This window comes from Clarias gariepinus, chromosome 11 (genome assembly GCF_024256425.1).
Source record: "Clarias gariepinus isolate MV-2021 ecotype Netherlands chromosome 11, CGAR_prim_01v2, whole genome shotgun sequence".
NCBI classification, from domain to species: Eukaryota; Metazoa; Chordata; class Actinopteri; order Siluriformes; family Clariidae; genus Clarias; species Clarias gariepinus.
This window is the reverse complement of record NC_071110.1, coordinates 14,646,660-14,659,916: the sequence shown is the minus strand read 5'-3', so window position 1 is coordinate 14,659,916 and position 13,257 is coordinate 14,646,660. Positions and strand designations below refer to the sequence as shown.

The 13,257-nt window shown below is 40.4% G+C and overlaps 1 protein-coding gene across 4 annotated transcripts in view; it reads left to right on the top strand.

The window, feature by feature from the left end:
* Window positions 1–13,257, top strand: part of tfdp2 (transcription factor Dp-2) — a 42,910-nt gene that overhangs the window by 7,393 nt on the left and 22,260 nt on the right. For 3 of the 4 annotated variants that reach the window (XM_053506946.1, XM_053506943.1, XM_053506944.1), the window contains exons 2-3: window positions 7,409–7,473; window positions 9,374–9,437. In XM_053506946.1, coding sequence (XP_053362921.1) covers window positions 7,459–7,473; window positions 9,374–9,437 — 79 coding nt within the window. In that variant the 5' untranslated portion in view covers window positions 7,409–7,458. Of the gene's footprint in view, window positions 1–1,035; window positions 1,113–7,408; window positions 7,474–9,373; window positions 9,438–13,257 lie in introns of those variants that run through there. The other variant, XM_053506945.1, reaches the window with a different exon arrangement.

Genomic DNA, 13,257 nt, shown 5'->3' with positions numbered 1-13,257 from the left:
TTAAAGTATACACAATAATATATAAATATATAAAAAAAAAATTCTTTGACAGTTTGAAACTTTTAAAAAGAAGAAAAAAAAACTAAATAAAATTTTTTTTTTATGATAAAACATTAAGATTTCCGGTCATCAAACATGGTAAACAGTGGCTCAAAATAAAGGTTACTCTCACATAAACTACTTGTTTAAGTAAAAGTAAGCTTTCTGTAAATTCAGTGCTGAATGATAGTTTAAAAATCACAATGTGCTTTTGTTTAGACAGGAGTTTAACTTAATAGAGTTATGATACAGCGTTTTAATGTGATTGAACTTGCAATAAATGATTTCAACTGCACCAAAGTTTCATATCATGAACACCGTAAAAAAGACTTAAAGATATATGGAACCATGTGTTGTGATGTCATTTATTTTTCAGTGTCAGGCATGTCATCAAACTGCTCAGTGCTCGTATCAGTCAGTCATGACGTTGTGTCAGACTGAAGTATTGATTCCGTTGTCATGCTTCGCTTCTATAATGGTACAAGGACAGTAGTCTAATTAAACGGCCTAGTCGAGTTATAACTATCGCTCGACTTAACTGTGCATATAAGCATGATGAGTGATGTATATATTTAAAGCTCCGGTCACACCTGGCACTAGCATGCATCCTGTGTGATCAGATCTCAAGTGAACAATTGAGACGCATAGCCGTTCCCATCTGATGATATGAATATGTCTTCTGTGACCACTTGTGATTAGATTTCGGACACCGTTCCTCCTGGAGAAACGCTGTCATTCACATTTATTACAGCATCTATTTACAGCTTTTTTTTTTTGGGGGGGGGGGGGTCATTCTGCTAACAAAGCCTAAAATAAATGAGAAATGAGGCAATGGAGCTATGAAAAGCAAATGCTTTCATCTCCGCTGTTCCAATACCGTCACCATTATCCATTAGACTGGGCTGCTGAGATTGCTAACCTTTAATTAAAACAATATCTAAACAGTCTCTCAATGATTACATGTTTTCCAGCTACGGCCGTGGCGCAGCCAATCAGGCCGTTTTGCGTTTGCTGTCTGGGACGCATCGAGACGATTCGCATGCACACGACAAAATAGACTTTGACGTGCCCAGGTGTGTCCCAAACTGCCTCTTAATGTTGAGTGATTGTATCGCAGTATGTCTTCGAGGTATTGTTTGACCATCTTCATACCTTCACTTAACACTGATCACTGACAAGCCACTCACACAGGATGCATGCTCGAAAACGGGTGTGGTCAAGTCTGTGGTTGCTGTCTCTAGTGGAGTGTAAGATTACTGCATTCTGCTTTATATTACCAAATGTCACTTCAGTGGAACCTTTTAATGCCAAGCTCTCAAATTTAGCTTAGCTGAGTGTTTTCCACACTTGAGACACATTTGAGTCATGTATCCAAAATACCCAAGATCTTTAGAAGAAGAAAGCAGTGCTATGAGTTACTAAGCAAGTGAGTTGCCTCTCCACACACCATTTTCGTGTCTAGCTTTACAGTTCCAAACCAGGTGTGTGCCTGCATTTTCCCAAGAATTTCTGTCGTACTGCGTGAAGTATTATGGACGTAATTAATAAGGACGTACAGTAAAAATACAAGTCAGAACCCATCCTTTAAGTGTTTCTGTGTGAAACAGGTCCAACGTTTTGAAGCCTAACGTGATCGGATCATGATTTATTTTCGCATTTTCGTCACATGGATGAACAATAATCAGATTCAAAGCTCGGGTGTGTCACGTGACTGTGGATTATGATTTATGATATTGTTATGAGATACCGTTTGGGTGAGATGCAAATCAAGCCTTAAAAGCACACACTCTCAGTGCCGTTGCACTGACTGACATCATAAATCTAGACGAGAAAGGTCTTGCACGTGTCGCTTTGAGAAGGCTGTTTTCTGTGTGTGTGTGTGTGTGTGTGTGTGTGTGTGTGTGTGTGTGTGTAGGTTGAGATGATGACCAGTGTGAACTTTGGAATCAGTAAATGTGTGTCAGTAAGGCATATTGAACATCTCGTTTACACTCCGTACTGTTTCATGCTACACCTGCTTTCGTTTCTTAGTCAGCAACAAGTTGTCTCAGAGTGCCGTGTCCTTTGCAGCTATGCGTTTAACCCATTGTGTGCAGAGCTTAATGGTATTTTCGGGGAGGTGGGGGTGTGTGAAGTTTTTCTTAGAAAATAATAAAGGAAAGGGACGATCTAGAGGAAAAAAGGGAGAGCTGCAGCCACTTTGAAGGACTCTGTGGTTTCTCTATTCGGCCGCTCCCTCACAGGACAAAAGGCCTTTATGTGCGACTGCAGCAGGGGTCTGATGGGATCTGGGGGGCAGCAGGGCCTTTTCATCCCCCCCTTCCACACAGGCAGGCTCACCAGCTGTCGGCTTAATGCCTCTCCCATGGCTTTCCCCAGCAAGACTGGCCAGCGACACGCGCTCTCTTTCTCTCTCTGTTTCTGTCTTTCTTTATCTCTGTCTTTCAAACTCACTTACACACACACACACACACACACACACACACACACACACACACACACACTTGCACACATGGTTGCCTGGGATTTAAAAAGTAGATAATTTAATTGGATATAAAGGCCCATTTGACATCTTGGTTTTACCAAACATTTAATTTGCATTTATTTTTTCTTTTGCCTTTACCTTCAATTTTTAAAGATTTTTGAAAAATTATTGGAATTCTTACTACACATGTTTATTTGCAAATAATAAAATACTTGAAAAAGAAAGAAATTCATACTACTGTCGAATTTTCAAAACTGCGTTGCTGACCTAGCTGCCATTTATTCAGTCTGAGATTGTTGTACACTAAATATAGTCCACTTATTAAAAACTAATGTTCACCTGGAAATTTTAGGATTCGCTTATATTGATATTGAAAGTACAAAATTATACCGGAATGACATAAATTAGTTTTGTGCGTGCGTGAGCGTGCGTGCGTGTACGTGTGTAAATGGGTCGTGACAAGGTTTGCATAAAAATAGGTTTATAATTCTAGCAGGATTCTGTGCTGTGAACATCTTTACTGATGTTGCTAACATTGTCAGAGTGACTTAGTGCACTAATTACAGTCCAGCCGTCAGTTTGCTAAATAAGATTGTTACAGGATTTGTATATATTTAGAACACCATATACTTTACATTATGTTATAATTACATGTGATGTTGTGGAATGTGTGGAAAACAATACATCATTTACTGTGGAGAAAACAGCACAAACAGGTTATACAGAGAGTCCCCTGTGCAAATGCATGTGTGAGAAGTTGCTATAGAAATAATTACACATTACAGCCAGTACATTAATATAAACCTGGGAGTTGCATTGTAAATGAAACTGCTGTCGGAAACTAATCAGCACCTAGGTGAAGGTGATGAACGTTGATTTCCTGAACAATACGACGGTATGAATATCTTAATAAATTACGTTACATTTATTTTTAAGATTATTGTAAACTTTAAGCTCTTTGTCCAGCTAAGTGAGTGGGTATTTGTTTGCATAAGTTTTAGTTTGGCTGATTTTTTTTATGCCTATTACTGATGTTCTGGCATTAAATATCCCTATCTAATAAAGATAAGGGGCTTGATTAAGTTGCACATCTAGATTCTTTTGTGTACCAGGTCATGTATCACCCACTGACTGCAAAAATCACTCACTTACTCATTAATTGTCTGTACCACTTAATCCTGTATACAGAGTTGCGGGTGGCCTATAGTCTATCCCAGGAAACTTGGGGCATCAGGCGGGGTACACCCTGGACAGGGTGCCAATCCATCGCAGGGCACACACACGTACACACACTTACAGTTAGCCTAGTCTGCATGTCTTTGGACTGTGTGAGGAAACCAAAGTAGCCAGATGAAACCCACCAAGCACGGGGAGATTCAAAGTTTTTTTTTAAATGACATTTTTTGTCATTATGCTATGTCACTCATAACATAGCATAATAAATACTGTATAATATACCATAAGGCAGAGTCAGTGTAAGCCCTGAGCTTGTTTTCCTAGCAACAAGACGACCCCATCTAGGAGCGATGCGAGACAATGACACTTTCATGTCGTTTTCATTGTCATCATTGCACACAACCCTGTATCACAAGTTTGGGCTGTTGAAAATGGAAGCAGGGTTTTTAGTGCTTCGCGGCGATCTCGGGATATTCCATATTGAATTTTAATCCAGAACTTTGCCAGGGTTGAAGTTGTCTCAGACACACTTAGGCCACATTTACAGTATGTATTATACAGAGTGGTCTTGAAGCATGTGAATCACCTGTTGCGATAATCTCGTAATTTGGGTAAGACTCTTGGTATTTTCTTTTTAATGCAGCTTTCTTCTCAGAGTCTCCTCTGCTGGTTTATCAGTGGGTATTTTCCCTTTTTTAAAGAAGCTCTCCAGAGATGTTTGTATTTATTTGACAAATTTTAGCTAAATTTAACTTGTAACATTTAGCTTTTGTAACATTTTATCCAGCATCAAAACAGATACAGAGAGTGTTGGAAGTGTTGGAAGAACATAAGCGAATAGGAGATAATCTGATAATTTTTCAAAATAAAACATTTTACAGATGCCTATAGTGATTACATTTTTTTTATTCTTTCTGTGTGTTGAGAACCACTGCCCTAAACTCATACACAGCGTTATTTGTGGAAGGAGCTAATTATTTGCCAGATTTGTTTAGAATTGTAACATAATCTGAAAAAACAAAAATTTTACAAACTTTTCAATATTGACCCTGGATATTTATAAATTCATGATACATATAGAATCGCAATACTAATTGAACTGGCACCTAGGTATGGTGATTACATTGCATTACATTTGAAAGACATCGTGGTAATGTCTATCCTTAGTATCTAATATCATTATTTATTTGTCACACTGCTAACCCCTATATGTTTGTTAGGGTTAGAGTTAATGAAGTTTGTAATATAATTATATTTGTTTTATCGATGGAAAATTGTCTGTTTGGTAAACTTCATAAAGGTTCTGTGTTATCAGGAAAGGCAGCGCTTTAGCTAAATGCGAGTGAATTGCCGCCTCGGAGGCTGCAGCAGGTGTACAGCCGCAGTCGCAAACAGTCAGCAGGTGCATGAAAGACACACAAACAGAGGAACAGAAGTGGAGCAAAATGTTTACAACTTTTAAGGATCATCTATTCTCCAGATGGCTGAATTTGCGTTATATATTTAGACATCTACTTGATTTCCGCTGGAAGTAAAACATTTTGCAAATCTTGCATGACTTTTAACGGTTTAGAAACGGTTAACCGTGTGGTGAGTGTCGTTCATGATTATTTGTGTAAGCCATGAAGTTAAATAGGTTACATTTAAGCAGATAAATGCCTAGTACCGAGTTTGCTTGCAAACACACTAGCTGTAGTAATTACATATATCGCTTGTTGAACATCTAGGGCAGAGTTGTGTAACATTATTCACACAACTTTATTATCATTATTCGTCATTATGTACAAAGCAGGTATTTTCAGTGTTTGACACTGACATCAATAACTTGTATGATGTATGCATTTTGGTATATGTTTATGTTAAAGTGTAATTTTTTCACAACATAAAGGTTTATTGACGTGAAACACCACTTACTGCTCATTCGTGTCTCTCTATATTAAAAATATTCATTTAGTGATCATTACCTGTTTTTTTCTTCATGCCATAAGGTTTGAGAAGCCCATCGGGTGTGGCTGTGTTTTTATTTCTCCATTTGGCACGTGGGGGAAATAATTCTATGAGCAATAATGCCTTTAAAAGAAGAACTACCAAACAGTAATAAAAATTACCATAGTGAATACTTGGTGAGATGCAACAGTTCTTCTGGCTCCTTGCTTTTTTTCCATTTTCATGCAAAGTCCAGAAGCTTTATTATGTTTATTATTCAGTTATGGAATACATTGCATTCTTTAAAAGGCATTAAAATATTTTCTTGCAATATTTATTTATATTTATATTCTATTGATTAAAATACTTCAGTTTTCAGATTGATGACTGGTCATGATGGTTGACCAGCAGATCATTCTCTTATACATCAGATTTTGTGCTGATCAGGCATGGACTTAAAGTCACAAAGTGGTGCAAAAGAAAGTGTTTATGGATTACATAAGCCCAGTTATATACATTATATATACCCAGCTGATAATAATGCTGTCCGCAGCCGGGTGTCTAGGGAGAGCAGATTGGCCATGCTCTCAGGGCGATGGGTGGCACACTTGCAGCTGAATAACATGCAGTTGGCTGGCGTGACATGTCTCACAGGAATCATATAGCCTTTGCGCTTGTTAGAATATGTTTTATTTTTTATATTTTCTAACATAATTTTTTTGACTTGTTCCAGTTTGTTTTACGACTTTTGGGGGAAAATGTAAAATTTATTTAACAAGCTATGTTTTATTATGAGCATAAAGTTAAATTTTCCGGTAAGGACGCGTTTAAGACGAGATATGGATACAAATAATACCAGTTTTAGCAAATGCTTCAATAGCAATATGAATTTGGTTCATACATCACCTGATGTTTAAAGTTAAACATGTCAAATAAAACGGATATGGAAAGTTTTATTAGGCTAAATAAATAGGCTAAAATAATTTGAAAAAAAATTAAAAAAATGTCAACATTTTCCCATATGAAGTTTTTTCCCTGGACCAACACACATGTAGTGTATACCATGACATTCAGCTCTTAGCACAATTTTCAAGCAATATTTGATGTTTTGCATATAAATGTTTTCAACCCAAATAAATCATGTTTTGAGTTTATGCACTGCTTTTAAGAGAAGCTGTTTTATCTTTTCAGACAAATGTATAGTTTTAGCTCAAGCACATCATGTTTATACCCATGTCAGCAAAACCTGTAGCATGTAGAGCTTTTATATCAAGTGGTGTGTTTATTTCTTTGATAGTGAGAACAGTACAGCATCATACTTGGTGTCATACACACTTCTCATATGAGAGAAGGACACAAAGAGCACCTTTACACACCAGAGTAATAAGAGGCACTTAAATAGTTGACCGTGACCAGTGCATGCAAACGACGTTTATTTACATTTTCTTGCTATTAAATTCTGCAGAAGGGAGTCCGTCAAGCTCAAAATCACATCTGGCTATGTTTATTTCCTTGCTTGATTTGACCCATCTGTGTTTGTCAGAGAAATGCTATAAGTAGTATATTTCTTCAATATACCATGCCCTGTGTAATCACACACACACACACACACACACACACACACACACACACACACACACACACTTGCATATAAACCAGTTTACACTCTGTTTTTTATTACTCATTATTATTCTTGATGTTACGCATGTTTATACTACCCTGCGCTTACACTCACTTTTTCCTGACTTGTGCGTTTGTGTTTTTTTTTTTTTTTGTCTACAGAAAGCTGGAAAACTAGTGCCTAGTTGAAGGGGCTTATCGTAATCTTCTATATGATGGCCAACGCAGTGAGTAATGACACTTTATTTTAGTGCTGATGTGTTCAAACCAGCGTGCTGTGTGTAAATTGTACACGCTCATTCATTCATCTTCTGTTAATGCTTTATCATGGTCAGGGTCATAGTTCATTCAGGGTCTATCCCAAGAACACTGTTCGTAAGCCGGGTGCACACACTCCTTCGTGCCTTCTGTAACCTTGTAAATTAGACCTGATGAGACCACTTTTTTTGACATGTGCAAAGTGGATTTGCTTGCTGTGAATCGTTTAATCTACTAGAAATCTTACAAAGAAGGAATCTTTTTCTCCAACTTTAAGGTCAGGTTAGGCGTCCCATCTTTCCGGATAAATCCCACCTGTTGCATTACAATTGATTTAAAAAATGTTTAGAAAATCTGTGGTTGGTTAAATGCTTTACTACATAGGAAATTAGGAGCTGATCAGTGCCCCTTTCTCTGCCAGAGAATGAGAGAGGATTAAAATTAACACACGAGGGAAAGTGTTGTTCTATCGGAATTTAACGATCAGAAATGGAAGCAAAATCTCACTCCCAGATGCTTGTCATGTTTCCAAACAAACACAGAAAAAATATATTTATTCAGTCAAAGAAGAAAAGATCAGATCAAAAGTGGCTAACACTGAACAGATGATCATAGTTATACATCATCCTTCTCATTCCGATTAAAATTCATTCAGTTTGGGTCAGATTGTTCCAGCTGAGATGTTATTTGTCTATTGAGATATTATTTCAGTTATTAGTGGAATATTAGAGTCCGTGTAAACGCATCTACTGTGTAAGGGAATCACACTTGGCTAGTAAGAATTAAAGAAGCTCTTGCTGACTGTTTATTCTTAAACTGACTTCTTTACTGGAAGACTGCCACGTCAAGAGGAAAGTTAATTAAATAAAAGCATTTACTGTATATGTTGTGAATTCTAAAACAGTTGGCCCAGAACAAATAATCTGATTGGACAGGAATGGGACGTTTAACTATATTTATCACTCTGCAGCACGGGTGTTCTAATACCCTTTAATCACACTACCTGTTGGTCTTAACCTTGGGTGAAAGTAGGTCAGTACGTTCGTTGCCAAATACACATTCAAAGTCAGACACAGAAGCACTTTCAGCAAGAAAGCTCAACTGATAATGTAATGTCATCTTCAGCGACACTTTGTCTTCTTAATAACTACTTCGTCATTCCGAACTGTGTTATTTTATTTAAGGCTACAGAGCTAACTAGCCTCTAACACAAGGCTGAATCCTAATTCCCTCTCTAATCCCTGACAAAGGGCACTACATAGTGTGTGAAACTAGTAATTGTAAAACTCTACCTTTCCTTTAACACTGTGTGTGATTTAACCTCGGATCCTGGAAGGTAACGTAGCTGATATTCTGAAGTAGAATAAGAGGAAATATAAAGAGAAACTTACTGTTCTGTCCACCACCTGCATGGTTTATTCTCCTTACCTTTTTTTTCTACAGAGTACCAGTAATTTAAAACTACTCTTACCCCTTTTAATTACACTAACTGTCGGTCTCTGATTGTGGCTCACCATCTCCGCCAGTCTCGGTTATTTAGTTCCATTAGCCACAGAGGAATATAAGTTGGCGGCGCCCTTGTGCCTACAAGTACATCACAGCCATGCAGATAATCGGCACAACAGCACTCGCTCTTTCTTGTATGATGATTAAATATACATATGCGTTCTTAAAGTGAGAGTAATGGTCAAGGCAGAAAAAAACAATATTTTTCTGCTCAAGTGTCTGTTTGCTTGAATTGAGCCTCAGTAACCTTCCATACACTTTGTCGCTATGTAGTTCATATATACACATCTCTAATGACAAGATGTCATAGTGGAGATATCATGTGTCTCAATTGCTTTCACTTTTAATGTCTTCCTCTTTAAGGTTGGCACTGCAGCTCTGTGTGGTGATTTAAAGGCGTTTCTAAGCCACCAAAATCTAGCAAAAGGTAAGAACATTCCTCTTTTGCAACATTTATAGGACATGATTGCGACTACGATCTGCTTCTACTTTTTTCCCTTCTCTAACATTCTTCTCTAACATTCTTCTCTTTCCTCCTGGAATTCCACCTGAAAGTTGTTGTTTTGTCTTTATAGTTTTCTTTGCCAGCATTCCATGCAATAATGGGGAAATATCAAATAGTGTTTCTCTTTTTTACAGTTGTATAGTAAAATTTGGGGTAAATATTTTGCACATCTACTGACATTATCAATTATTTAATAATTAAGTAATATTTAATAGCGGTGACCCCAGATGTTCACAAGGCAGTGCTCATTCTGTTCATCAAGGATGTCTAAGAAACATGCAGTGTCAATAAACATTTAGTCCACGGGAAGAATTAATGAAAAAACAGTTGCTGTGAATTACACAGCATGTTGGTGTGTGTGCTGAATAAGCTGTAAATGTTCTTCACTGTCTTCGTTAATCAAATAATATTTAAGCTCAATACGCAAGCATTACTTATATAATGCAAATAATGTATTTTTTTTCATTTGTTCCTTTATGTAGCTTGTGTACATTGGAAAGAAAAATTAGTCCCTAGGACCATGGTGCCACATGGTAGTAAATACATTAAGTGTCTGGATTTTCTTACCTATTTTTCTTTCTATCTTTATTATTATTATTATTATTATTATTATTAAGCTGTTGCAGCAGCCAGAGTAATCCTAACAAAACCCACTCGCTTCAGAGCGAAAACCAGACCCTCAGAATCAAACCTTAGATTTTCATCATGCTCTTCACTGCGCGAGTGTGGTAACTTCTCGCTCGAGTGTGTGAATATGGGCCTGGCACGTGTTCAGGCATGAAGTGTGTTTAAAGACGACGAGAGAGTCATGTCTGTGCTGAGACACGAGTGGTGTGGCTCTCTATTCACATTTAAATCACAATGTCACTCGATGTGGGACAAGAAACATCATCGACTGCTTTTACTGTATCCTCTGTGCCTCCATACACAATGCACAAACAAACACACACAGATACGCACGCACGCACGCACGCACACACACACACACACACACACACACACACACACACACACACACACACACACACACATAAAAACCACTGACAAATGCACACACACATGTTTAGATGGGCAGATATCAAATAACCACACACATCACTGCACACACGAGTGTCTGTGTTTGTGTGTGTGTATGTGGTGTGTGTGTGTGTGTGCGATTGTGTACGTGGTGTGTGTGTGCGATTGTGTACGTGGTGTGTGTGTGCGATTGTGTACGTGGTGTGTGTGTGCGATTGTGTACGTGGTGTGTGTGTGCGATTGTGTACGTGGTGTGTGTGTGCGATTGTGTACGTGGTGTGTGTGTGCGATTGTGTACGTGGTGTGTGTGTGCGATTGTGTACGTGGTGTGTGTGTGTGCGATTGTGTACGTGGTGTGTGTGTGTGCGATTGTGTACGTGGTGTGTGTGTGTGCGATTGTGTACGTGGTGTGTGTGTGTGCGATTGTGTACGTGGTGTGTGTGTGTGCGATTGTGTACGTGGTGTGTGTGTGTGTGTGTGTGCGATTGTGTACGTGGTGTGTGTGTGTGTGTGTGTGCGATTGTGTACGTGGTGTGTGTGTGTGTGTGTGTGCGATTGTGTACGTGGTGTGTGTGTGTGTGTGTGTGCGATTGTGTACGTGGTGTGTGCGATTGTGTGCGTGTGTGCGATTGTGCGATTGTGTACGTGGTGTGTGCGATTGTGTACGTTGTGTGTGTGTGCGATTGTGTACGTGGTGTGTGTGTGCGATTGTGTACGTGGTGTGTGTGTGCGATTGTGTACGTGGTGTGTGTGTGCGATTGTGTACGTGGTGTGTGTGTGCGATTGTGTACGTGGTGATTGTGTACGTGGTGTGTGTGTGCGATTGTGTACGTGGTGTGTGTGTGCGATTGTGTACGTGGTGTGTGTGTGCGATTGTGTACGTGGTGTGTGTGTGCGATTGTGTACGTGGTGTGTGTGTGCGATTGTGTACGTGGTGTGTGTGTGTGCGATTGTGTACGTGGTGTGTGTGTGTGCGATTGTGTACGTGGTGTGTGTGTGTGCGATTGTGTACGTGGTGTGTGTGTGTGCGATTGTGTACGTGGTGCGTGTGTGTGTGTGCGATTGTGTACGTGGTGCGTGTGTGTGTGTGCGATTGTGTACGTGGTGTGTGTGTGTGTGTGTGCGATTGTGTACGTGGTGTGTGTGTGTGTGTGTGCGATTGTGTACGTGGTGTGTGTGTGTGTGTGTGTGTGTGTGTGCGATTGTGTACGTGGTGTGTGTGTGTGTGTGTGTGTGTGTGCGATTGTGTACGTGGTGTGTGTGTGTGCGATTGTGTACGTGGTGTGTGTGTGTGCGATTGTGTACGTGGTGTGTGTGTGTGCGATTGTGTACGTGGTGTGTGTGTGTGTGCGCGATTGTGTACGTGGTGCGTGTGTGTGTGTGCGATTGTGTACGTGGTGCGTGTGCGATTGTGTACGTGGTGCGTGTGTGTGTGTGCGATTGTGTACGTGGTGCGTGTGCGATTGTGCGATTGTGTTTGTGGTGCGTGTGCGATTGTGTACGTGGTGCGTGTGTGTGCGATTGTGTACGTGGTGTGTGTGTGTGCGATTGTGTACGTGGTGTGTGTGTGTGTGTGTGTGTGTGCGATTGTGTACGTGGTGTGTGTGTGCGATTGTGTACGTGGTGTGTGTGTGTGCGATTGTGTACGTGGTGTGTGTGTGTGCGATTGTGTACGTGGTGTGTGTATGTGCGATTGTGTACGTGGTGTGTGTATGTGCGATTGTGTACGTGGTGTGTGTATGTGCGATTGTGTACGTGGTGTGTGTGTGTGCGATTGTGTACGTGGTGTGTGTGTGTGCGATTGTGTACGTGGTGTGTGTGTGTGCGATTGTGTACGTGGTGTGTGTGTGTCCGTGGTGTGTGTGTGTGTGTGCGATTGTGTACGTGGTGTGTGTGTGTGCGATTGTGTACGTGCGCGATTGTGTACGTGCGCGATTGTGTACGTGCGCGATTGTGTACGTGCGCGATTGTGTACGCGATTGTGTACGTGTGCGATTGTGTGTGCGATGTGTGTGATTGTGTGTGCGATTGTGTACGTGGTGTGTGTGTGATTGTGTGTGCGATTGTGTACGTGGTGTGTGTGTGATTGTGTGTGCGATTGTGTACGTGGTGTGTGTGTGATTGTGTGTGTGCGATTGTGTACGTGGTGTGTGTGTGATTGTGTGTGTGCGATTGTGTACGTGGTGTGTGTGTGATTGTGTGTGTGCGATTGTGTACGTGGTGTGTGTGTGATTGTGTGTGTGCGATTGTGTACGTGGTGTGTGTGTGATTGTGTGTGTGCGATTGTGTACGTGGTGTGTGTGTGATTGTGTGTGTGCGATTGTGTACGTGGTGTGTGTGCGATTGTGTACGTGGTGTGTGTGTGTGTGCGATTGTGTACGTGGTGTGTGTGTGTGTGTGCGATTGTGTACTTGGTGTGTGTGTGTGTGTGTGTGTGTGTGTGCGATTGTGTACGTGGTGTGTGTGCGATTGTGTACGTGGTGTGTGTGCGATTGTGTACGTGGTGTGTGTGCGATTGTGTACGTGGTGTGTGTGTGCGACTGTGTACGTGGTGTGTGTGTGCGACTGTGTACGTGGTGTGTGTGTGCGACTGTGTACGTGGTGTGTGTGTGCGACTGTGTACGTGGTGTGTGTGTGCGACTGTGTACGTGGTGTGTGTGTGCGACTGTGTACGTGGTGTGTGTGTGCGACTGTGTACGTGGTGTGTGTGTGCGACTGTGTACGT